Source organism: Ceratotherium simum, chromosome 14, assembly GCF_057802395.1.
Source record: "Ceratotherium simum simum isolate JZ-2026a chromosome 14, ASM5780239v1, whole genome shotgun sequence".
NCBI lineage: Eukaryota > Metazoa > Chordata > Mammalia > Perissodactyla > Rhinocerotidae > Ceratotherium > Ceratotherium simum.
In genome coordinates, this window is record NC_141913.1 from 56105562 (window position 1) to 56130461 (window position 24900).

The 24900-nt window shown below is 37.4% G+C and overlaps 1 protein-coding gene across 3 annotated transcripts in view; it reads right to left on the reverse strand.

The window, feature by feature from the left end:
* Positions 1 to 24900, reverse strand: part of RTTN (rotatin) — a 160209-nt gene that overhangs the window by 23118 nt on the left and 112191 nt on the right. For all 3 annotated transcript variants that reach the window (XM_087439327.1, XM_087439328.1, XM_087439329.1), the window contains exons 35-40: positions 20433 to 20526; positions 16338 to 16536; positions 14608 to 14698; positions 10966 to 11119; positions 8364 to 8501; positions 5661 to 5878 (exon numbers count right to left, since the gene is read on the reverse strand). In XM_087439327.1, coding sequence (XP_087295453.1) covers positions 5661 to 5878; positions 8364 to 8501; positions 10966 to 11119; positions 14608 to 14698; positions 16338 to 16536; positions 20433 to 20526 — 894 coding nt within the window. The remainder of the gene's footprint in view (positions 1 to 5660; positions 5879 to 8363; positions 8502 to 10965; positions 11120 to 14607; positions 14699 to 16337; positions 16537 to 20432; positions 20527 to 24900) is intronic.

A 24900-nucleotide genomic window follows, 5' to 3' on the forward strand; every position in this document is an offset into this window, starting at 1 on the left:
GCGGGGAAAGCTGAGTACCACCCCAGTTGATACACTGAGTTGCCAACGGCTCAGGAAATTGAGCACCAGGAACCCTGGGAAGTGCGAGTGAAGAAGAGTTGGTTGAAAAATCTCTGAGAAGCAGTTAGATGACAGATTCTGTCCACCACCAATCTCTGTGCAGCCAAGCCACTCTTCCTCCCCAACCCTTGCAAAAAACTGGAGGTTTGGTCTCTGGAGAGGATGAATTAGCAGCATTCTGAATTGGCAGAGACAAGGCACATTTGTGGGTAAGGGTATTCTGCTGAAAACAGGAAGGATTAAGTGAAATTGTTCAAATTAAACTCTAAGACCCCAGCTCTCTTTTCCTCCTTTGCTGCAAAACAATTGGCAGTGTGGGTTTTCGCCTCCAGCAAGGAGATCAGAAGATTCTTCTCTAGGGAATCTGACAAGCTCAAGAAGACAGGGTCACAAAGTGACCAGCCAAATCCCCTTACACAGTACAGGCTGCAGTTGACAAGCTCCCCTGAGATGCTCAGGGCTTCCAATCTGCTATAAGTCTCCCAGTTTTAAATATAGAGACAATCAAGATTACCAGATACCTGAGAAAAGCCCCTAACCAGAAAATAGAAATCAAAATAAAGAGAGAAAGAAGAAAAGAGAAACTGTGTAGGAAAAATAAAACTTAACAGGAGTTCCAAACATACAGAGTTTGGAACTTCATTGACAGGGAATAGCTACAGACCTATTGAAGGAGGTACAGGAGTTTACAGATGGAAAGGACCCCCAGAGCCCAGCACAACAGATAAAGAGACTCCCACCTAGGTACTTTATCAGGAGAATGTAGAATACTAGAGACAAAAAGAATCTAAAACTTTCCAGGAGAGAGAAACCAGGAATCATAATGGCTTCAGAATTCTCTACAGTAACACAAGAAATTAAAGGAAACAGACAACACCTTCTAAACCCAGAAGTGAATGATTTCCAATCTAGAATTCTCACTTGACCAAACTACAAATTTAATGTAAGGGTAGAAAAAGACTTTCAGATGTCTAGAACTCAAAAAAGCCTCCTCTGCACCTTTTCTCCGGAAGCTGCTGGAGAATAGACTCTACCAAAAGGAGGGCATGAACCAGGAAAGGAGGACATGGGACAGGGGATACAGGAGATCACAGGATAGAGAGGTAAAGGAATTCCCCGGAAGAAGGGGAATGGAGACCCCAGGGTGACACTAGGAACCAGGCAGGTCAGAAGAAATTGGGAGTGATTTCTTCCAGAAGATGAAGCTGATATAAGTTCTGACATTTCTGAATATAATGAGAGGACATTTGATTGCTGGCAAAGAGCATGGAGCTTATCAGTGATAACAGAAAACTAAGCAAATTAAAAATTAAAATTGACTCTAAGGAAAAGGAAAGCTGTGCAGGAAAAGAAATGTAAACATTGCAGCCAGTTCAACTGTGTCTGTCGTTTTCCCAGATTTAACACTGTACGCTGCCTACTCTCCCGTCAACGTGAAGACGTGTAACACGGGGGAGTGAGAAGGGAACCCACTGTGGGTGGAGGGCTGAGTGAGGGGTGGAAAGAGGGTTAAAGTCTCATCTTCCACAGTAGGAAATCAATAGGCACTGTCCAAAACTGAATAATCAAGACAGAGAAATACAAGCATGCTATTCAGAGACTTGGAAGGTAAAGCACAAAGTAATAAGCTAAAAGAGGTGTAAGTAGTCACCTCTGAGAAGAAGGAAATGAGGGAAGAAGGCAGAAGTCCCCTACTTTGGGTAAAAAACTTATAAAACTGTTTGGCACTCTAAAATGTGTACAGGGTAAAACTGATACGAAAGCCCAAACTGAAAACAAACAAAAAAGAAATAAACAGGACTAACCTACAGCAAACCCACACACTTTTCAACACACACTGAAGGTCAGAGCACAGGACTGGATTCCTATCATTTCCCCTGTAGCACTTAATGCGCTCTGAAAGCAGTTCTGAGCATCCACAGGCACACAGAGCAGGGGCACATGGCTGACAGCAGGAGAAGCCCGGCGGGAGGGCAGAGGCTAAGAGTCCACGTCCAAGAGCTAAAGTGACAGACAACTAGCTTCTGGATGATGCAGACACACACAGAGGAAAATTACATCTACAGGATACAGAGCAAGAAACAATCTGTCTTTTTGTCAACCATAGGTAGAGAGAAAAAAAGACGACTCAGTGCAGTTTATTTAGATGCTATGCTCTTTTTAGATCTAATTTCTTCTATACACTAAGTGATCTAGAAATTCTAAGTCAAGACTTTTTGCTTTCTTTCCAAAAGGTACCAATGTAAAGAAGAGGCTTTTTAATTATAGTGAACATTCATTAACACGACAGTATCTCAAATATATAAGCCTTCTCTCCAACAGATTTACTCGTGAATTTTACCACTCACTAAACACCTAAAATGTGACAGAAAAGTTTGTTTTCTTGCATTACTACCCTTAGATATCAGATCAAATATAAGGAGTAAAAATAATTCAACATATCATTTACAGACAAAACCTACTACTATAGAGTTTTTATTAACCTTGTTATCTATATGTATTTGCAAATGAAATGTATTGAGTATCTCACCAGGCAACACAAAATCTCCATTAAGTCAAATGTGTTCCAATATTTCATGGTCAAAAGACAGCTAATAGTTTCTTAGAGAATACTCAAATCCTGAAACCACCTCAAAATGGAATTATGAAAAAATTAATTTACACATTATTTAAGTACGAGATGCAAACTTTCAACATGTATCCCCCTTGGATACTGCTGTAAAGGAGCCATTTAAAAGATTCTCTGCCAAGACATTTTAATTGAAGTTACAATATAACAATTTACTAGGAGGATGGAGAATTTTAGAGCCAGCTGAAACTCAGCAATAATGTAATACAATCCTCTCATTTTGCATTTGAAAAACTGAATTAGAAGAGGTTCTGTGATATGCCTAAGGTCACACATCTAAATTTTTTTTTTTTTTTGGTGAGGAAGATTAGCCCTGAGCTAACATCTGTTGCCAACCCTCCTCCTTGTTGCTGAGGAAGATTGGCCCTGGACTAACATCCATGCCCACCTTCCTCTACTGTATACGTGGGACACCTGCCACAGCATGGCTTGATTAGCAGTGCGTATGCCCACGCCTGGGATCTGAATCCGCAAACCCCAGGCCACTGAAGCGGAGTGCACAAACTTAACCACTATGCCACGGGGCAGGCACCTCACATCTAATATTTTTTGAGTACAGTTTTACACAGAATTTAAATATAACTTTGAAAGCCACCAATTTTAGAATACTATTTCTTCTGATAATTTAAAGATTGTAGTTTACTTTGCTTCCTATATAACACCTGGCACAACCCACAGACTACATGGATGTATATTATTTATTATAATGTGCTGCTATTTAATGGATTCTAATAATATTTTAATTCACATATCATCTTTATATAGGGAAGAGCAAAGAAAATACAGTGTTTGTAGTTTAACAAGCTCATTAATAAATGTCCCATCTGACAGCAGGCATACCATTTTCTCATAAGTGTGCCATACATACAATTCCTGTCTTTACTTTCTTTGTCTAAAACTCGCCTGTACCCTTCTAACAAACATCACGTATTTGTATTTTACTGCTTACATGAACAAGAAGAGTATGATTTATCAGGAAACACAGTTTAAATAACTGGTTAATGTATCCATATCCACATGGAATACTTTATATCTTTTGTAATTTGGAAGAAATGGAGAGGAAAATTAGCTAATCATTAGGAAAACCATTGAGATACCCTGTGGCTCTGGGATACCTCATTTTCCTTGGCTAAGAAAGTAAGAGCAAAAGATTATAAACAATAACTTTTATAATAAATAATATTACAAAATATTAGGGAAAAATAAGGGCAAGGTAAATTTAAGCAAATTCCTGTGGCGTAGTTTTTACTACATACACGATTTTAATCCGGTTCATCATTCCCACATGGACCCATATTTATCACAAGTCTAATCGTGGTTCCTTGAAACACACCACCACTAACAAGCAAGAGGAAAGAGCTGGGAAATGGAATAGCCTTGGCTTTGAAGGCTGGAGGTCTTTAAATTTCACCAGGTCCAGGAGGATTGGCTGCAGGAACCATGGTCATGGCTGTGGTCAAGGCTCCCAGGTCAAGGCATTCTGGCCTGGGCAGGGGAGGGGGCCAGCACACTGCCCTCACTGAAGAAAAGAAATTGATGTGGGGCCCTCGAGTCATTTACATTCCCCCTGAAGAGGAAAGCATGTGCCTTCTCCAGGAGAACAGTGTTCTACCAAAGCCAAAGTCAGGAAATTAATAACTTTTGAATTGGGGCTGGGAGAGGACTTCTGAAAAGGTGTGAGTTTCAGTTTTCCTGCTTAGAGTATTCTCTAAAGTACAAAATCAGACTCAGTTAATTATTGGGGGAATAAAGCCTGTTGTTCTGACGGTGAATGAGATAACTGGGACAATGTCTAGTTTCGGTTTTAAACTAAGAAAAGTTGAGTGGAATGAGTGAGGCAGTAGTTTCAGGGAAGCTGTGGCCTCCCACGATAAGTGACTTTGAGAAATGCTTTGAGGACCTCCCCCCCCCACCCCGAGATGCAGCTTCCAAAGGAGTTGGTCCAGAAGAGGAGAAAATGTTGGGGACCCCTTATCAGGCTCCGTATCTGTGCTTCCAAGGCACCTATAGTCTGTTGGGCAAGGGCGACAAAAGTCCCCTGAGGAGCCCGTGACCCTCCACAGGCAGCTCAAGCCGGAGCAGGGAGCACAACCACGGCTCTCACAGGCAGAAAAGGCGCAGAATCCCCAAACCCCAAGCAGCGAAGGGACTACAGCAAGTCAGCACACAGGAACAAGCTTCCGTCTGTAAGACGTGGCTGGCCGACTGGGAAGCAGAAGCACATTCTTGAATGTGCACGTCTACCACTCTTCCCCCTTTCGGGGAGAAGACAAAAACCATGTGATTACTAAAAAGGAGCTTATTTCTTAATATTGGACATTTCTTAATATTGAAAAATCTAGTAATATTCCTACCTGTAAAAAACAATTGTGCAACTTAGGAAACACTTCGTTTTTTTGTGAATCTATTTATAAAATAACAATACTTGAGTGATTTTAGAATGTTTTTGACAAAACAAAATTCTTAGTTCATATTTTAGGATTGCAAAAAATAAGTTTATAAGATAAAATAGGCAGTAGGGTTTGGAAAGGGGGCATGTTCTCACAAATGTGCCAACCAAGTCTGCGTACCTCTATACACATCACCACCTTAAATATACGTAGTCCATTTACATAAAATCAAATGTCATTTAGGTAAATATATCTTCAAAGATGTAAAATTATGAATTATGCCTGCAATCCTGAAATATACCCATTTTGGTCATGATACAGCACACTATTTTGATAAACTGCTGGATTTAGATTACTAATATTTCATTTTGAATTTTTACATCATATTCATTAAAGAAACTGGTCAACATCGGAGGGGTAGAAGTGGAGAGGAGATGGTTAATTTAATTTTATATATTTTTCTATTATTTAAATGGTCATAATGAGCATTAATTACTTTTTAATGAAAATGATTAAAAAAATTTTTACAAGACCAAGACTAAACACTAAACCAAGTTTTGAAAAATCAAGAAATCACTTACCTGAATAATTACTTCATTAAGTCGTTCTAGAGATTTCTGATTTTCCTGACTTTTATCAAGAAGTGAAGCCATTGTTGGACTGCGGCATAAATTTGTTTTATCCTTATCCCGGAGACACCTTTTTGCTTCTTCAGTCAAGAGAATAGAAAGGAATTGCAGGCTGGCCGTGTAGAGGGAAGGGCATGTAGTAGACAAACCCACACATTTGCAGAACATCTCTAAAAGAGAGAATAATTCCATATGCAAATGTCTGAAAACTTCTTCAGAATTAAAAAAGTGAATTAGATTGATTTAAGTAACTAAGTTTATAGCTTTTTCACTTCTAATGAAGTAAAGTTATCAATGGTTCAAGTATCACAAGAGTAAGTCTAGTGCTTAAAAGTAATTTAAATAGTACTAAGATAACATACTGAATCAAGGAATCTATTTAATTTTCATTTTGTTCTTTTTATATGGGCTCTCTTTTATCTGAATGAGTGTGAGAGACAGTGTGTGTGTGTGGGCGCGCAAATGCATATATACACAATCTTTGCTAAGACCCAAAATAAGACAATTATATATAAATGAGTACTGATCCCTCTGTGGTCTACTGAGATCCACAAAGTCTCTAGATTTTTTTGCTTTTTAATTTTTACTTCAGTGCTAACCTAAAAAATAAGCCTAATGTAACTATACTCTGGATTATCTAGATTACCACCGTCTAATTGTGATTGTGTTTCTATTTTCAAACAAGCTGATGCGAAACAGTACTTAAAATAAGACTTAGTATGCACTGTTGGCATGATGTATGATCAAAGGTTTCAGGGTAGTTCAGATAGAGAACAAGAGTGGTTATGAACTGATTTGCAAACATAACAAGAGTTTAATTTCCTGTTGTGAGCACTGATTTAATTTAATCAAAAGAACATTTGCTGCATTGCATTAATTTTATTAATTTGATAGCACTGATTTATAATTTTGTGGTGTTTTATTTTTACATTTTGGATCTAAATTTGTGTAAGAGTTATAACCATAAGAATTTCCACCTAGATTTAGGCTTACAGAAATTCTTATGTTCTTAAGTAACATAAGAAAAATAATTTAGTCAACAGTGGGGTTTCATGAGAATTATGTTCATTTAAATGATGTCTAAATATGGTCAGGTTTGAGAAAAGATTGTTATAGACAACATAAGTTACAGAGCGACCATGTTTTAAATGTGCATGGGCACAGGAGATGGAAAATGATAAGAAAAACAAAAAACAAACAAAAACAATTAACTCCATAGCAAGGAATATCAATGATCATTTTTATTAGTTTTCATTAACATTACTATTATCAAAGCTATTTATATAGTAGGTTATTTTTGATTAGCATATAAAACTATCTATGTATTTTGTAGAAAGATTTTGAATTTAATATGCCTTTGTTTTATCTCTAGGGGAATAGTGTCAGGTAAACAGGCTTAAATCAGGGGTTAGCAAACGTGTTCTGCAAAGGCCAGAGAGTAAATAAATACTTTATGTTTTGCGGGTCATATGCTTTTCTCACAACTATTCAACTCTCCTGCTGTAGCATGATAGCAGCCACAGGCAATCAGTAAATGAATCAGTGTGGCTGTGTTCCAATAAAACTTTATTTACCAAAACAGGCAGTGGGCCTGATTTGATCAGGTGGCTTTGGTGTCCCATAAAGCATCTTGCTTTATATTATTAGTGATTCAGGTGGTAAACTAATTCCCACCCACACGGATGCGAGAGGAAAATCTCAATCACTCCATCAGTCAATTGCTTTCAATTTTTACCTTTTAACAAGACAATGATCTCTAACTGGACACTATTCCCCTTAGCGTAAACTCAGAACACCCCCATATCCAGACAGCTAACAATTCTTTTTCTTGTTCAACATGTATTTCCCCATAAATCTTACTTCAAAACTACCACTCTGATACCAAAATGTATCATACGTCTAAGTTTGCAGAATCACCAAATGATAGAATAAAATCTAAAAAAATAAGTCAACTGAATTAGTGATAACTTGGAAACTTAAAAGAACTCAATTGTGAATGCATTTAAACTGGTTATTTAACCAAAGTAGCATAAATGTTATTTGTAAACATTTACGTAAAAAAGTCTTCTTGCAATGCTAAAATTTAGAAGAGACTTTATGAAAAATTAAAGACGAGTTAATTTAAAAAACAATCATTTGCTTATTCTAGTGACAACTATTATATGGAAAACATCTGATAAAGATAATTAACTAGACTATACTCTTGGCATTTCCATGCTATAAGAAAATCCTTGTGTCTTGAGAGAACACACTGTTTTTATTACAACTTTCCATGTTATTGCATACACAGGATTTTATATATGCAGATTTACCCACTTACAGTGCAAATATATGAGGAAAGAGACTGGTTTCTGCACCAACACAAGAAAATCTATCTCACTGTTTTATAATCATGTCATATGTATCTTCATAACACCACAGGCTTTTCTTACTTACTTTTATGGTATCTTGAAATGTGTTTCAATTTTTCAAAAATGCATTTTTTGGACTCCTCAAGAGCACTGCAAATTTCCCAAACCAAGTACCTGGTTTCATATGCCATGCCATAAAATTACTTAATTTTAGAGAATACATATATATATAAAATCATAAATAATGATTATTTTAATTTTTATTAGCAGAAAGACCCCAAGCCCAGTAAGAGTATCTTCTCACCAATCACCGCTGCCCAGTGCTTGGCCAGACCCATCGTAATAGATGGGAGAGAGGCAGCCCCAGCTTTCCTCAGGAGTGTGGCCAGAAGGTTAAACAAATGTGTCCACGTCTGATAAAAAGTCGATATTAACTCTACATCTATAAATTAATCAAAACATTTCAAGTTATTAACACAAAGAAGACAAAGAACCTTTTAAAATACAAAACTCAACAGACACTTCATTACACTTATAATAAGAGGTATGTATTTGTCAAATGAAGACAAATGTAATTCAGCGTGATCCAAAATTTATTTCAATTAATTTCGCTTTTCCATTGTTTCTTAAAGATATCTCTTCTTCACTCACTCTCCTCTAGACAAATAAATACACACTCACACATCCTCCTCTTATTAAAACGTATTCAACAATAACCAGAAAGTGTGACAAATTGAATATTAAGCCATAGCTTCAGAACTACATAGGCACGTTGTAAAAACGTGTCATTGTGCTACTTCTATAGTTTCTCCTGTTTTCTTTATCCTCTCTAGCAGCTTTGTGCAGGGGTGAAAGGGGAAAACATAACGTGCCAAGGTCATGGCAGAAAAGAAAGGAGAATTTCTCTGAAGAACAGAGAAGAGTATTACTCCCTAAAGAAAACATGATACACAGAGGATTCTGCAGCTCTGCCCATGGCTAAGGAGGTAGCAATTAACCTTCGAGGGCAAGCACAGCTTTCCCTTCTCTCTTCTTGGCAAATGGGAGCTGGAGAGCAGGCTATCTTAGGACCGTCTTCTCCGACCACATCACCAGCAGCATTTGCCAGCTTTTGTCAAACTCCATTACCAAGCAAACCACTGGCTTCCACCTCGGTGCTCTCCAGCACCCAAGAGGCGTTTGGAAAGAGTACTTCCAGAGAGTTTGGATTACAGCAATCCTTGGTGCTTCTCAACATTTTTGTTATTATCAGTTCTATAAGGAGTCTTTATGGACATGTTTCCTCATCACCCTCCCCATGAAATATTAATTCCACAGATACTATGCATCTGTTTATGTACTATCTGTATATCTGTACTTTTTCAAATAGAAAGTATAAAGCTTACTGATTTTATTCAATACAGGCCTAAGATGGCCAATAAATATTTAAGTTGAAAGTTAAATTAAAAACTAAAAAGCTATTAACATTTAACTTTATAACTGTGCTTGCTGAATAACTTTTAATTTATTTACTCATATAAATTAAAATGTATCAAATTATAGATGAAAACTAGCAAATCATATAAATACATACTAGAAATATAATAAATTTTTTATAAAGTCATTAAAAACTCAATTAATTAATTTCTTAAAAATATTTTAGTGAACTTTTAACTTTTGTTAGGTACGAGAAAATAACTTTTAACCATCTGGTAGATAGATATACATTCATATGACATTTTTTCTTTTCAGCCCTTGACATAATTAATTATGGGTTAAATAACTTTTATATAATTAAATAATAAAATATATACTATTGTAATTTAATTCTCAAAGCCCAAGTCACATACAAAAGCAAGAGAATCAATAAAAACATCCACAAGGCAGCCAATGGCAGCCAAGATGCACAGGCCACCTCTTGCCATGTGACCTCCAGTCACACCATGTATGCGCCACAGTTTTTTAGCACTGATCTTGCATATTTCTTCTGTATCTTCCACGAGCTCAATGCCAATCCTTCTCAAGTGATACCCAAGAAAATCCAACAAGAGAATTAAATACTAAGGAATAAGATCTTATGGGGTAGAGTTGAGCTTTGGAGGGCCACAAACTATTATAATAGCTAGGGTTTTGTTCCCCCAAGAATCAATTTTTGCTCCTTTGCTCCTTGTAGAGAATGCACTGTCTAACCTAATTAGCTTACATCACTGCCACTTGTAAAATTTCCAAGTAAGGAATTACTGCTCCTCTAGCATTGGGATAATTTTAACAGTGATGAGACACTGAGGACTGGATTTGTAGGCATCATAAAACATTTCACTTACCAGATCTAAAATAAAGCAAATCCATAAAATTCAAAGGACTAAATAAGAATGAACTGATAGGCAAAGAGAATTACCAAATGATCAATTACTTCATTACAGACTATTTTAGACAATTATATTTTAATTTTGATAAAGATCCTACATTGTTTTAATTTTTTCCAATACTAAACACTATACTCAACTTTTCATTAGAGGATATTTTTCAGTAATTTTGAACCTTAGGAAATTTTTGATACTATCTCCTAGCCTTGCTTATGCTTGTTATTGCAAATGTGTTATTAGTAGGTCATCTGGCCTTGGCCATAGTTTATAGGAATAATTAATACCTCAAATTCACTGTACTTTCTAACATAACATAAAGAACTTTACCCTCATTTAAACTGACAGCACAGGGGATGACTCTTTATCACACACATACTTGCCTCAAATGGTCTCCTGGAACCACTTAAAACATCCAAACTATAAAACACATCATAAAAGCCTTCCAAAATACTGGCAAAGAACAACTCAAAATGTAACCTTGAAGTATATATCTGGCACAGAGTAAGATTTTGTTCCTCAATATTATTTACTTCCAGCCTACACTAAAAACATAAAGCTTACCTAATACATCTTTGGTGCATATGGTAAGGACTCTGATGATGTTTGTGATAAGAGGTCTCAGAAGCTCGTCCTGAATCACAAGGTCAGGATCTACCAACAAACATGACTGCAGAAGCCTAGACAAAGAGGACAGGTACTCTAGGAGGAAGGACGCCTATTTGAAAAAGGAGATGAAGGAAAACAAAACATATCACATGACGAGCTCATCTCAGTGATAAAGTATTTCACTTTTCTATGAATTGTAAGTCACTTCTTTGTAACATAAGTTAATAAAATATTAATCATAAATTTTAAAAACCTGAAATGAATACATAGCAGAAAAAGCATTATTTTTCTCACAAGGAGGTCATTCGTGGCGACATTAACACTCATTGTCAACTATACGAATATCAAACAAAACAATATTTTCAAAACCAAATTATGAATTCCATTTAGCGAAAGAAAGCTTTTATATTTTTCAACTAGCTCAACTGTGGAATCAATATTCTGTAAGAAGCAGAAAAGGGCATTCCAAAACCATAAAGCCTACAATTTTGTAAAGAAAGAAAGATTACAAATATTCTTCAAAGCACACAATTCGGGGGTGAAGGAAGCTAGCCTAATTGTCTAGTTATTGCTACAAATAAAATGCAAATATGGTCAATGTTTGCCCTCAACTATCCTTCAGCATAAAATTACTATCCTTAATTATAGAAGAAAAATTAAATCTTCTCTAATATTACCAATAAAACCATTTCTGGAATGTTGCTTGATGCTAATATTACAAAAAGTATTAACTGGCAAAAGTACTTTTAAAAAAATAATTCTCTGGGGGCTGGCACAGTGGCGCAAGCCGTTAAGTGCGTGCGCTCCGCTGCGGCGGCTCAGGGTTCGACAGTTCGGATCCCGGGCGTGCACCGACGCACCGCTTGGCAAGTCATGCTGTGGTGGCGTCCCATATAAAGTGGAGGAAGATGGGCACGGATGTTGGCCCAGGGCCAGTCTTCCTCAGCTAAAAAAAAGAGGAGGATTGGCAGATGATAGCTCAGGGCTGATCCTCCTCACAAAAAAATAAATAAATAAAAAAATAATTCTCTAGATATGTAATAATTAAAGAACAAGCTGTAATGTCTCATTTATTCGCTACCCCCAGGCCACAAGCGTGTTCACATAAAAGAACTTTACAGAGAGATTCTGAAGCCTCTCTCTCTCTGTACACACATGTACACACAAACACACTTTTTACCCTCCCACCTTATTCTGCTATTGCGAGAGGCAGGGACTGTTCTGCATTTGTGGAGGGATATGTCCCTCTAAAATAAAAGGCCTCAGACTATTTCAAAATAGTTCTTCTGTCCTATTCTCCTGAGGAGTATGTCCTTCCTTTATCTCATCTGCCAACTTCTTTTATATAAAAGTATAGGTGGCTCTACACTTCTCCTATTGGGTAAAATGCAAGCAGTTTGTGAAATTTAATTTCCTTATGGCTGTGAAGTCTTTTCTGATCCCTTCATCTTCTACACTATTGAAATTACAACAAGTCTGACCTCTGGGCATCTGAAGTATTACCATAAATAGATAAACCATGGAAAACAAAAGCCAATGTTAGAGAGAGAGAACAGCTAAATTGCCAAAGACTCTTTTGTAAATTACCATATTGAAGATTTAATGAAATATTGATATAGTAGTTCATGAAGTAACTCTTTTTTATGTTTGAAACTCTTTCTTCAAAAAAATAGACCAACCAACCAACCACACACTTCAGGACACTCGTGCCTTTGGCTGACTGCAACTGTGCAGAGTTCTGCCCACACTCTACCCAGCCACCCCCGGCCTGCTTCCTCCCCTCCTCAGGTCTCTCTCAAACCTCACTTTCACCAGGCCTTTTCTGTCTACTCCCCCAAAAAACAGCAACCTCTGTTTTACCCACCCTCTTTTACCATGTGATAAAATACTTTACATTTTATTTACCATTTACTGTCTGTCTCCTGCACCTGGGACACAGACTTCCTGTGGGCAGGGGTGTGTCTGCTTTGTTCACAGATGTGTCATTAGTACCTACAACACAACCTGGCAGAGCAGATGCTCCAGAACTTTTCTGGAATGAATGAATGATCTTGTACAAGGACAAATAGCCAAGCATTTAGTCTACATAAAGGCCAGGTAGTGCTATGGTTAAGAATGTGGGTTCTAGAACCAACCTCTGTGGGCTGGAATCCTGGCTCTGCCCCTTACTGTGTGAGTGACCTGGACAAGTTACTCATCTCTGAACCCAGTCATTTCCTTTATAAAATAGGTCACTAATAGTACTTCCTGTGCTTGTTGTGAGGATTACATAAATGAGTATAAACAAGTACCCCATAAACGATTGTTACTGTTATTACTCATTCATTCCACAAGTACTGGATGAGCGCCTGCCATGGAACAGGCACGGTGCTCAGCACTCAGGATACAATGGCGCACAAAAAGAGGCAAGGCCTTGCCTTTAAATGGGGCTCATTCACCCTCCGACCTCATCTCTCCCTCACAGATTCTGCTCCAGCCACTCTGGCCTCCTTGCTGTTTCCTGGATAAGCCAAACATATCCCAATCTCAGGGGCCTTGATATGTCCCACAGGACTGGCTTCCTCACTTACTTCAGGTCACATGTCACTGTCTCAAAGGCCCTCCCTGACCACCCTAAATGGAAAAGCCCTACCCTCCCAACTCTGACACCACTTCCTGTCCCCTGCTTTAGTTATTCTTCTTCTATGTCTATCACCATCAGGCATACGTGGACTTGTTCATGATCTGCCCTCCCAACTTAAGGGGAAGGGTTTTTGTTTTATTTACTTTGAGAAGATCCTCGTATTTAGTAGGCCCTCAATAAAGATTTGTTGGATGGACAGACAGAAAAACGGAGGAGACAGCCATTATGTAAATAAGCACACTCATAAATGAAAACACTGTACTGGGACAGGTGTTTCAAAGATGACACGCATCGTGTTGGGTAAGGGTCTGCTGATTCAGCAAGCTCAAAGGAGACATCACAAGCAAGAGACACTGGTCTAGTGCACCTTTAATTATCACTCCAAATAAATCTTGGAGTCTTCTTAAAATTTTATTTTGAAATAATGTTTCTATTAGCAACAACTATACAAAGACTTGTTAAGCACACTTTACATACAGACTCTAGCTATATGCAAGAACTTAAAAATAGTAAATACCTGTGAAGGAACAAAAATAAATTTATTTTTATTAGACTGGGTTTTAAAATTACACAGAACTTAGTCACTAAGTATTTTCACAACTTCAATTTAGGTGACAATGACAGAGACAGCTTAAAATCACAGGAGAAGGTGGGCTATACAATGTCCCCTTTTCTAATATGGTGCTCAAATACACCCAGATCTGTGATTAAACCTTCACAGCTGGTTAATGATGGAATCAGGAAAGGAGTCTAGGTCTTCAAACCCCACTGCTCTTTTCTACCATCCAAACACAGCTCAGATTAAAATGTTAAGTAACCTTTTTCAACTAACCTCATCACACCATGCATATCCTGAGAGATTTTCACCCCTCTCCTATGGTTAACATATCCTCAGCAGAATTTATGTTTCTGGCCCTTAAAGCAAATGAATGCATAGACAGACACGAGGCGAGAGGGAGACCTGAGGCACTTACCTGAGCCTGTGTGTGCTCAACTGGAGGAGACGAAGGCAGCGGGGCCTTGAGTTCCTGGACACATGTCTCTATGAGGGCGGCATCTGCAATACTGTGAAGGACGGAAAAAGGTCACTCTGTAGACGATTAGTATGCTTCTTATTAAAGATTAATAAATCAGAATTTGAAGTTTGAAAGTAACCTTGAATGGAATTCAAGAGAAAGGATTTTGATAAATAAAGACAATATTTATAAAAAGGTATTCTACAATATTTCAGAACACAGGAAAAGACCTTATATGATAAATGCAGGAGGCAAGGAATTCTGAAGAAAAATATCTAATGAAACCTTATTAAAAGCAGAATAAAATATAATGAAGCCCTTTCAGAAGGAAAACAAACAAGAGAAAAACCTTGGTGGTTAGGTTCCTATTTAAAATACGAAAAACACTTGCTAGGAAATTAGTTCTGATTTAGTAAGTAAAAAACAAAATAATGTAAAACAAATAGGAAAAAAAATTTTTTAAGTCAGAAATAAAGAACAAGTATGGAAACATGATAAGGCTTTGCCATAAAAGATCCTTTAATATCTCTGTGCCCTCAATGCCACAACAGATTCTGACTCTGGAGAAACAAGAATATTCCTAGAGCTCCGTTTCGGTCATTCTTGAAGCAGGAAACATCCAAGAAGGAAAGACAACCAACCAGCAGTTTCCTTTTCCCAACTCTAGGAGGCGTCACAGAAGAAAGATGACAAATGAAGGTAAACAGAACAAATTCACACCTCGCTGCTTATTATAAATGGTAAAGGCGTAATCACAACTGAGTGAAGCGCAACAAGGAAAACGTCTTTATTTGTAGACTTTTCTTAATATCCTAAAAAGAAAGAGAAAGCACTGTGATTTGGCAAGAAGGAGGAAGACATCTCAGACAGTGAATGTTCAAAGGGCAGAAACAGAGAGCTGAGAAATGCAAATGAATATGTGGTTAACACAAGGTGGGTACAGAGAAGAGAAGTAACACTGACTATAGACAAGAGAGTACCCAAGACCTCATCACTTTAAGCCTCATGCTAACCCCATTAAATAGGTGTTATTACTGACACTCCAGAGATTAAAGTAACTTTCCCAAGGCTGCAACACTGGTGAGTGAATGAACTGTAATTAGACCTTAAGTCAGACTAAATTCAATATATAAGGCCTTTTAAACTATACCATATAACCAAATGGAAAATCAGAAAAAGTTATATCAGAGGCTTATTAAAATTAGATAAATGAAAGAACCAAATCATGATTTCCCTAAATTTTATTAGAATACTTTCTAATAAAAAGTTCAGTCTCCCAAATGAATTCAAAAAATGATTTTTTAATCCATGAACATTATTGTGATATGACCACTAGGGAGATAAATCCCCAAACTCCTTCACTTCCATTTAGAATGACCAAGGGAACTGGATATTCCTTGAGTGTGGCAGAGGACAAATAAGGTTTAGAACTTCTGAATTTTAAAAAATCAGGATTTTGAGGATGGGCCTTAATAGTCAACATAACAAACCAATAAAAGTGGTTTAACAGACCTAAAATAAAAGCTGTCAAGACAATTCTGACAAAAGCAAAAACCTGCAGTTTAATGAGCCTAAAAAAGGATAAAGATCTATTCCCAGTATACATAAAGTCTTACATCGAGTCATGAATATAGCTTGCATAAATGCATCCCTACTATCACGTGTCTCTGGGAGTACTGGTCTCTTACCTACAGAGAAGCTCTATGAGACGAGCTTGTCGAAAAGCATCCGCAGTGTCTCTTGGAGCAATCGCCAAAAGGCTGTCTAAGAGGCTGCACACAGCTGACAGAAGAGGCGGAGTGACAAAAACACACTGTCTGGGCAGAGGAGCAGAGAGGGAGGAATCACGAGGAAGCCGTGGTGACACACTTTCATGCTGACCTACCACTGGAAACAAGCACAAAAATCATCACTGTGTTTTACCTTGTGGTTATGTGGTTATGTACAATATCCACAAGTTCTGATAATCAGAGCAAAGTTCCTGAAAGTGCCCAAGACAGATGGTTGGGGAATTCTTCTAGTGCAGACTCATCTCAACCCTGAGGCCAGGGAGTTAGACATCCCACTCCTTCACTGTGTGTGTGTGTGTGTGTGTGTGTGCGTGCGTGCATGTGTGTGCGCGCATGCGTGGTATACACGTACAAGGATGTGTATGTGTCTGCCTTGGGTGAGAGTGTCAGAGGGAAGTGATGGCAAGAGTGTAAGAAGGGCGGAGCATGGTTTTGTGTCACAAGCATTCAGATGTTGAGGAACAAACAGATTGTCCACAATCTTTTTTCCGAAACTCTAGGGCCCAGAAGTACTTCAGAATTCAAAATATTTTTGGATTTTAGAAAAATAATAAGATACATGTACCATCCATTAATTAACACCTCCAACGGGCTCTCAGGCAACACTCCATAGTGAATAAATATTTCTGCAGGGCAGCATAAGCACAATCACAGTAAGTAGGATGGATAAAGGAGCAAATACAACCTCAAACCAGTCCTGGTCAGGTTTTGCAGCCAAACGTATTCAGGTATGGGCAAGTTATACTACCAGTGAGTTTTGAGAAAACTTTCAGTTTTCAGAGATTCTGGATTTTAGAATTGAAAATATGGGACTGTGAACCTTTCCTAGAAGACTCAGCAGGGGAATGTTAGCAAGAAAGCTAATCTGCCTGAAGGCTTTCCCTGACAACCCTCACATCTTATTTCTTTTTTAAAGAAATATTATATTTTTAATAAATTCAGATTTACAGAAAGTACTAAAGTACAAAGAATTCCCATATACCTTCACCCAGATCTCTAAATATTAATATTTTACCACAATTTATCTACCTATCTACCCACGTATCTTCTCATAAACTCTTTGTCAGTTGCAGACATAATGTCCCTTTAACCCTAAACTAATTTCCTAAACAGGGACTTTGTCTTTTATAATCACGGTACAATTATCAAAACCAGAAAATACACTGATGCAGTGGTATTATCTAATCTATAGACCTTTTCCAAATTTTGCATATCGTCCCACTAATATCCTTCATAGCAAAGGAAAAACAGTTCTTTTTCTTATTTGGATCCAATTCTGGATCATGCTCTGAATTTAGTTGTCAAGTCTCTGGGTTCTAAACTGGAAGAATCCTCAGTCTTGCTCTGTCTTCCAGGACCCTGACATTCTGTGAAGAACACGGGCCATCTTCTGTGGAATGTCTGACGTCTGATGTTTCCTCATGATCAGATCTTCAGAATACCATATGAGGACAAACATGATTTCTGCTTGTCCCATCACTGGTGGTGTGAACTTGGACCATTTGAGAAAGGTGGTGTTGACTAGGTTTACCCATCGTAAAGTTATAATTTTTCCCTTTGTAATTAATTAATTAATTCCTTTGGGGAGACACTTTGGGACTATATATTGTCAAGAAAGTTTGGATATTTTAAACCAAATAAAACTAGGAAAATTAAATTTACGTAATTCCACAGAAATAGCTCAAATGGTTTTAAGAGAAAAATTTAAATCTTCACAAAATATGTATTACATGTCTTCAGCTTTTCTAGGGCAAGCATACAGAAGAAAAGAATACTAATAAAAGGGGAGGGGCACAGCATTCAAGAAATTCCTACTCATTCAACATAGTATTCAATAAAATTTTTATATTTTATCTGGAAGAATTATTTCAGTTATTTATATCTATAGTACACAAATATACTAACCTTTTTATTTTTTAATGATTCCTTTTAACTTTGTATATCAAATGTAGACTTACAGATCACGAGAGGCTCTATTTCTTATAAAAGAATTTTTCTTTTACAAAAGTTAGAAACTAAATTTAAATATGAAACGTTGGATATCTAAAGTGGCTCTAATGTACCTGCTAGAGAACATTCTCCTCGTCCTGTTCTAAACTCCTTTGGGACATAATAATTCCCTAGTTAACCAAGAATTAACAGAACAAGAAATAAAAGGACCAACCGGCTTCACTGGGAAATCCTGCTAGGTGTTCCAGCTAAGGGAACTAACATCTCACTATCACTAAAAAAACTTTTATCTTAATACTATTTTAAAGAGATAGAATTCAAAAAGATATGTAATAACAACAAAAAAATTGCTCTAGTCTTAAGGCTCATTGACAACATATATTTAATACTTTCCAGCACTATTCAAAGATTTGTTGGCAGGTTCAACAAAAAGGATTAAAAAGTTTTTTTGTCAAATATACCACTGAAGTGATGAAGTGATTGGCAACTAGTAAAACTGCATGAATCACACATCCTAAGCACAATCCTTGAAAATAAAAGAAATCCAAATGGAGCATAATGAAACCAAAAACCCAAACAAAAAAACCCCACACAACTCTATGTCCACACAAAAACATGTACATGAATGTTTGTAGCATTATTATTCATAATAGCCAAAAAGTGGAAAAATCCAAATGTCCCTCAACTGATGAATGGGTAAATAAAATGTGGTATATCCATACAGCAGAATATTACTTAGCAATAAAAAGAAATGAAGTACTGATTCATGCTACGACGTGAATGAATCTTGAAAATGTTAAGCTAAGTGAAAGAACCCAATCACAAAAGACCACATACTGCATGATTCCATTTACATGAAATTTCCAAAACAGTAAATCTATAAAGAGAAAGGTAGAGTAGTGATTGTCTAGGGCTAGGGAGACTGGGGGGGATCGGGAGTGACTGCTAACGGGGACAGAGTTTCTTTTGGGGGTAATGAAAATGTTCTCAAGTTGTGGTGATGGTTGCAGAACTCTGTGAATATACTAACAACTAATGAATTGTACACTCAAAACAGGTGAATTGTATGGTATGTGAATTATATCTCAATAAAGGTGTTAAAACTTAAGAGTAATGCAACATACTTTTAGAGATAAATGTTCATGAAATTCGTTATCAAATTTCATTTCATGCTCTGTGTCCTTAGCTATTTAAACAATCTGAGTTTTCTCCTTTTGTTCTCAAGAGGATCAAATGAGTATTTTCTATAATCAAACACTTTTGTATATTGTTAACATAAATTAGTAAAAACCAAAATGGAACGTTGTTTAGGAAGTTATGGAACAAATATTGTAACGAAAATTCAGAGTAAAGTCTTAATTAAGCAAGTATTTCTGAAGTTTTAGAAAGCATTTTCTCTGCAAATGCTTATACTTCAGTGTCTAAAATCACCTTTTCAGGTAGTATATTCCTTATAAGTTAGGAATTTAATGCTACAAAATAAAGGCCTACGTACTGTCTAGAATAAACAAAAGCTAAGTGGTAATCTTCAAAATATATAAAGTTTGAAGTATAATAGAGTTGGAAGCAATTCCTAATACAAAGAGTAAAATTTATATACTGCCACTAACAAAAATAAATCCTAGGCTACTTACCATGCATTTCTAATAAAATAAAAACTCATTATGTTTTGTGTACTTTAAAATGTAAGCATATTCTTTGAAATATACTTATGACCAGATTCTCTTTACTTTCAAGTGGACTACTGTTGTAAATTGAAATGTTTTCCCAAAATAGGGAGAAAAATGAAGTTAACTAATATCCATCCAGTTTCCAACTCAAACACCAAATATCTATGCTTAACTAATAAATACGTGATGGCCAAATTCTCATTTATTAGTTAAGAGTATTTGTTTTGTTAATTTCTGATATATTTATTCTAATTTATTCTATCATGTTCTGTGACATTTAATTTTGTTCTTATCTAGACATTTACTTTCAAACTAATCTGCCTGGACCAACTTATTTTCTTTGTGAAAGTAGAATGTCTTCCTAAAAGGATACCTTGAGCCACAAATTGGTCATGTGAGGCTTCAGGAAGAGGCGCTGCTGAGGGCACAAGTTGGGGAAATTCAGCACTCTCTGATGAAGGTGCGACCTATGGAGCAGCAAAGAAAATCACTTTACTCAGAATAATGTTATGACATGGAATACGAAACAGAACCAACATATATACAAGATATCCTTAAACAAGAAGATGTATAACAAAACTACACTAGTTAATATAAACGAAAAACATTCCATATCTTGAGAGTTATAACAGCTTTCTGAATAGCATTTTCTACTTGTTCTTATAAAACCTGTTAGACTTTATGTAAATCAGTAACTCAAAGGAGCAAAGTTTTGATTTGAAGCCCACTTAGGATTTTAAGGTCCTGACAAGGCCTATTCCCTCTTATTGCCCAAATGTTGAAGGGCTAAAACATACTACTTTAACTATAATTCATTATGTCCTTGAGATATTTTGCATTACTTGATTCATCATAAAAGGTTTTTTTAAAGTTTCAAATGGCACACACAAATTTTAATAGTGTCTATGAAAAAATTAGAAGTATTAAAAGATTTTCCTTTACATCTCCCCTTACTATAAAAGAACTATTTTAAAAACTTAGGCAATATGCTGACACCGTATTTCAGAATACAACATTTTTTAAAACATCAAACATAGAAATTTTGTAGACAGCAAATACAATTTCACTACAGGTTTATAGATGAGCAGAGTGTGTGGCCTCCTAAAATTGAAAAAGACCAAACTGATATGTTTGGCACCTCCTATGTGAAAAATATCTTATGTAGAAAGTCAAATCACTCTTTTTCTTACCAACAATTTATTTTCTCTAAGGCAGCATGAACTTCCCATACCTGGATAAGCTCCATGTCAGTGCATGTATAAGCATGAGCTGTCCAAAGAATTTATCAGGGGCCAGCCCGGTGGCGCAAGCAGTTAAGTGTGTGCACTCCGCTGCAGCGGCCTGGGGTTCGCCGGTTCGGATCCTGGGCGCGCACTGACGCACCACTTGTCAAGCCATGCTGTGGCAGCTCCCCATATAAAGTGGAAGAAGATGGGCATGGATGTTAGCTCAGGGCCAGTCTTCCTCAGCAAAAAGAGGAGGACTGGCGGATGTTAGCTCAGGGCCCATCTTCCTCACCAAAAAAACAAACAAACAAACAAAAAAAATAATTTATCAGTCTACCCTACCTCAAACTCAGTTACTATACAGCTCACAATATTTATACATTGATTGCATATTTATCCTAACACTTAAAGTAGGGTACCTTAGACTTGATATGACAGAATGAAAGCAATAACCAAAGTTATATTCATTTGCAGTTTATGACAGAAAAGAGAACACATATTTGAAGAAAATGGTAGATGAAAATGATATAGTTTTTGAAATCCCCGTTTCAACATAAGACCTTAATCACCTCTCACCACTTCAAGTATGACACTGCAATAACAAGAAATAAGTAATAGAAAGCTGTAGCCAAAAAAATGTAAGCTACGCACAAAAAGTCATGGAAAAAGTACTTAAATTTCAGTCTAGATAAATCACTCAAATAAACGTTATTAAACGCCTTATTTTATATAATATTAGATACAGATAATAGGAAAAGATAACCTAAAATTGGGGTTTTTTAAAATTATATTTGCTTATGACTGGCACAAACGTTCCTGTCAACAGACATCCAGGTAACTTTTATAGTCTGTGAAGACAACAATCGTACGCCAAGACTGATATCACACACTTGCAGGAGCTGGCTAATATATTTGGCTTCTGCCGCAAGCTCCTTCGGTTGTAGAGGAAAATTTAAGAGGACAGTGATGCTGGAATCCTTTATCTTTTCACTGAACATCCTTTCAGTTGACAAACACTCAAGTAGTCCTCACTACTGACAAACACAGAGAGAGCATTCAGTGCAGGAAAAGAAAGTTCCTAGGGGCCCACTCAATACCTGACTCATTAGAAGAAAGCAAAGATGCGATTTGTGACCAAAGGTAAGACGTTAATAAAAGTTGTGATTTTCCTCAGTATAGTCCAAGGAAGGGATATACAAATTTAGAAAATATGATTATAGAAAGCACCTACCTAATAGTTATATCATAACTTACCCATATGGTTGATAAAATCCAAGGACCTCTTTTATTTTTTTGTGAGGAAGATCAGCCCTGAGCTAAAATCCATGCTAATCCTTTTTTTTTTTTTTTTTGCTGAGGAAGACTGGCTCTAAGCTAACATCTATTGCCAATCCTCCTCTTTTTTTTTTTTCCCCCAAAGCCCCAGTAGATAGTTGTATGTCATAGTTGCACATCCTTCTAGTTGCTGTATGTGGGATGCGGCCTCAGCACGGCCAGAGAAGCGGTGCGTCGGTGCACGCCCGGGATCCGAACCCGGGCCGCCAGTAGCAGAGCGTGCACACTTAACCGCTAAGCCACGGGGCCGGCCCCAAGGACTTCTTTATATAGTAAAATATTGCATCTTAAAAATTGATTATGAGTGATTTGTAGTTCTACTAGTCTATTTGTGTTTTGTTTTTTTTTGTGTGAGGAGATCAGCCCTGTGCTAACCTCTGCCAATCCTCCTCTTTTTTTGCTGAGGAAGACTGGCTCTGGGCTAACACCCGTGCCCATCTTCCTCCACTTTATAAGGGACGCCGCCACAGCATGGCTTGCCAAGCAGTGTGTCGGTGCGCGCCCGGGATCCAAACCAGTGAACCCGGGGCCGCCACAGTGGAGTGCTCGCACTTAACCGCTTGCACCACCGGGCCGGCTCCTGTGTTTTTAAATTTGCTATATTAGCATATTACTATTTTAGTAAGTAAACAGAAAAAAGTATTAAACTGAATTGCTCTAGTTCTAAGCTCAAATCCTTGCTTGTTGAAAATAATCTCCAATGGATATTTACTAGATTATATTTAATAGTATACAGCGATAAGTAAATACGTTATCTGTCATCTTGAAATCCAAGAAACAACTAGTCAATTTTGAAATGCAAGTATTAGCCCCTGGAAGGTGGAGGTCCATATGAGCCTACAATGCTATAGGTAGAAAAGGCCTGATCTAGGTCAGGTCCTCATGTAGGCTCAAGACCACAGGTAAGAGGTGTGCCCAAGTTCAGATTCTTAATCAGGATTCTCAGTCCAGGACTGTATTCATGACAGCATAAACCCACTTAAGGCAGAGGACGTCCTCATACAAACCTCCTGAGAGCTAACTAGCTCTTTCTCCCCATTCCTTCTGTGTCCATGGAGGAACTTCAAGTACACTAAGACTTCTGGCCTCCCTCCCGGGTGGAGGAGGTGGGGGCTGGCTTAGTATAAGAGCAAAGTGAATGTGCAGAGTCATCCCTTCCCCTCCCCCGTAGCAGAGAACACATTCTCATTTGCTCTCTACCCCATGGTAAGTAGGAAGCTCCAAGTGGGTGGCCATAGTTGTCCTGTTGTGACAGTGAGTCTGTCTAATTCTTCTATCTATCACTTGCCCTATTCATTAAAATGGTCTCAGTGCAAAATCACAATCTAGACTTTTCCTTCACTTTCACAACTGCCACATGACACACCCTGAGATTTTCAATTTACATTCCCTTGATAAGAGAAATAAAACTGAGTTTTCCTTGAATTGAAGTATATATACTTCTAGTCTTATCACTTTACTGGTATTATAAAGGCAATAAAAGCCTGTTAGTGCAGATAGACTGATGCTACTTAAAGTCATTGTCCTAAAACAGACTCAGATTTTGCTTATAACAACTAAAAAAGATAACAGCCATTTCCTCAATGTGTTTATAAACAGATTAGATAACTAAAGAAGCTTTCTAAATCACGCCTCGTCATAAAATAAGCAGTTACAATTTTAAGAGAGTCCCTTTGAATAGCAGAAAATAGCAAAGACATTTACCATATTAAAGTAGGATTTGAGTTTTAAAAAGAACAGTTTATGTCACATAAACAAAATACATCAATATTCACAAACTATTTTCTTTGTATCCTGCCTTACAGAAACAAGAGTTCACTAGATACTTTAAAATTTTTTGAGAGTTAATTTAGGACTTGGATTTTTTTTTGTAAAAATGATTTTATAGGGACGTCATCATCATGGCAGTGTGAGACAATCCCATTTTTTCTCCCCTTCAATCTACAGACAGTAAAACACCTGTAACTCAACAAAGGCTATACTGCCCAACATGCCAGGATGCCGAGAGATCCACAGGATGGTACATACAAAGGTGGGTGGGCTGGAGCACATACAGGAGGTGAACTGGGGGGACAGCGGAGGTAGTGCCCAGGATCATGGCCCCCTGGCCTCAGTGGCTGAGTCAGCTGCCCCCAGCTCCAGAGAACCTGGTGGGCAGCAGTGGAGGCATGCACACACGCAACACTGGCCTCCCGGCCATTGCAGCACCTGTGGCCATGGAGAGCAGAGCAGCAACAAGGGCAGAGCCCCATGATCCCAGGCCCCAAGCCACAGCTCAGA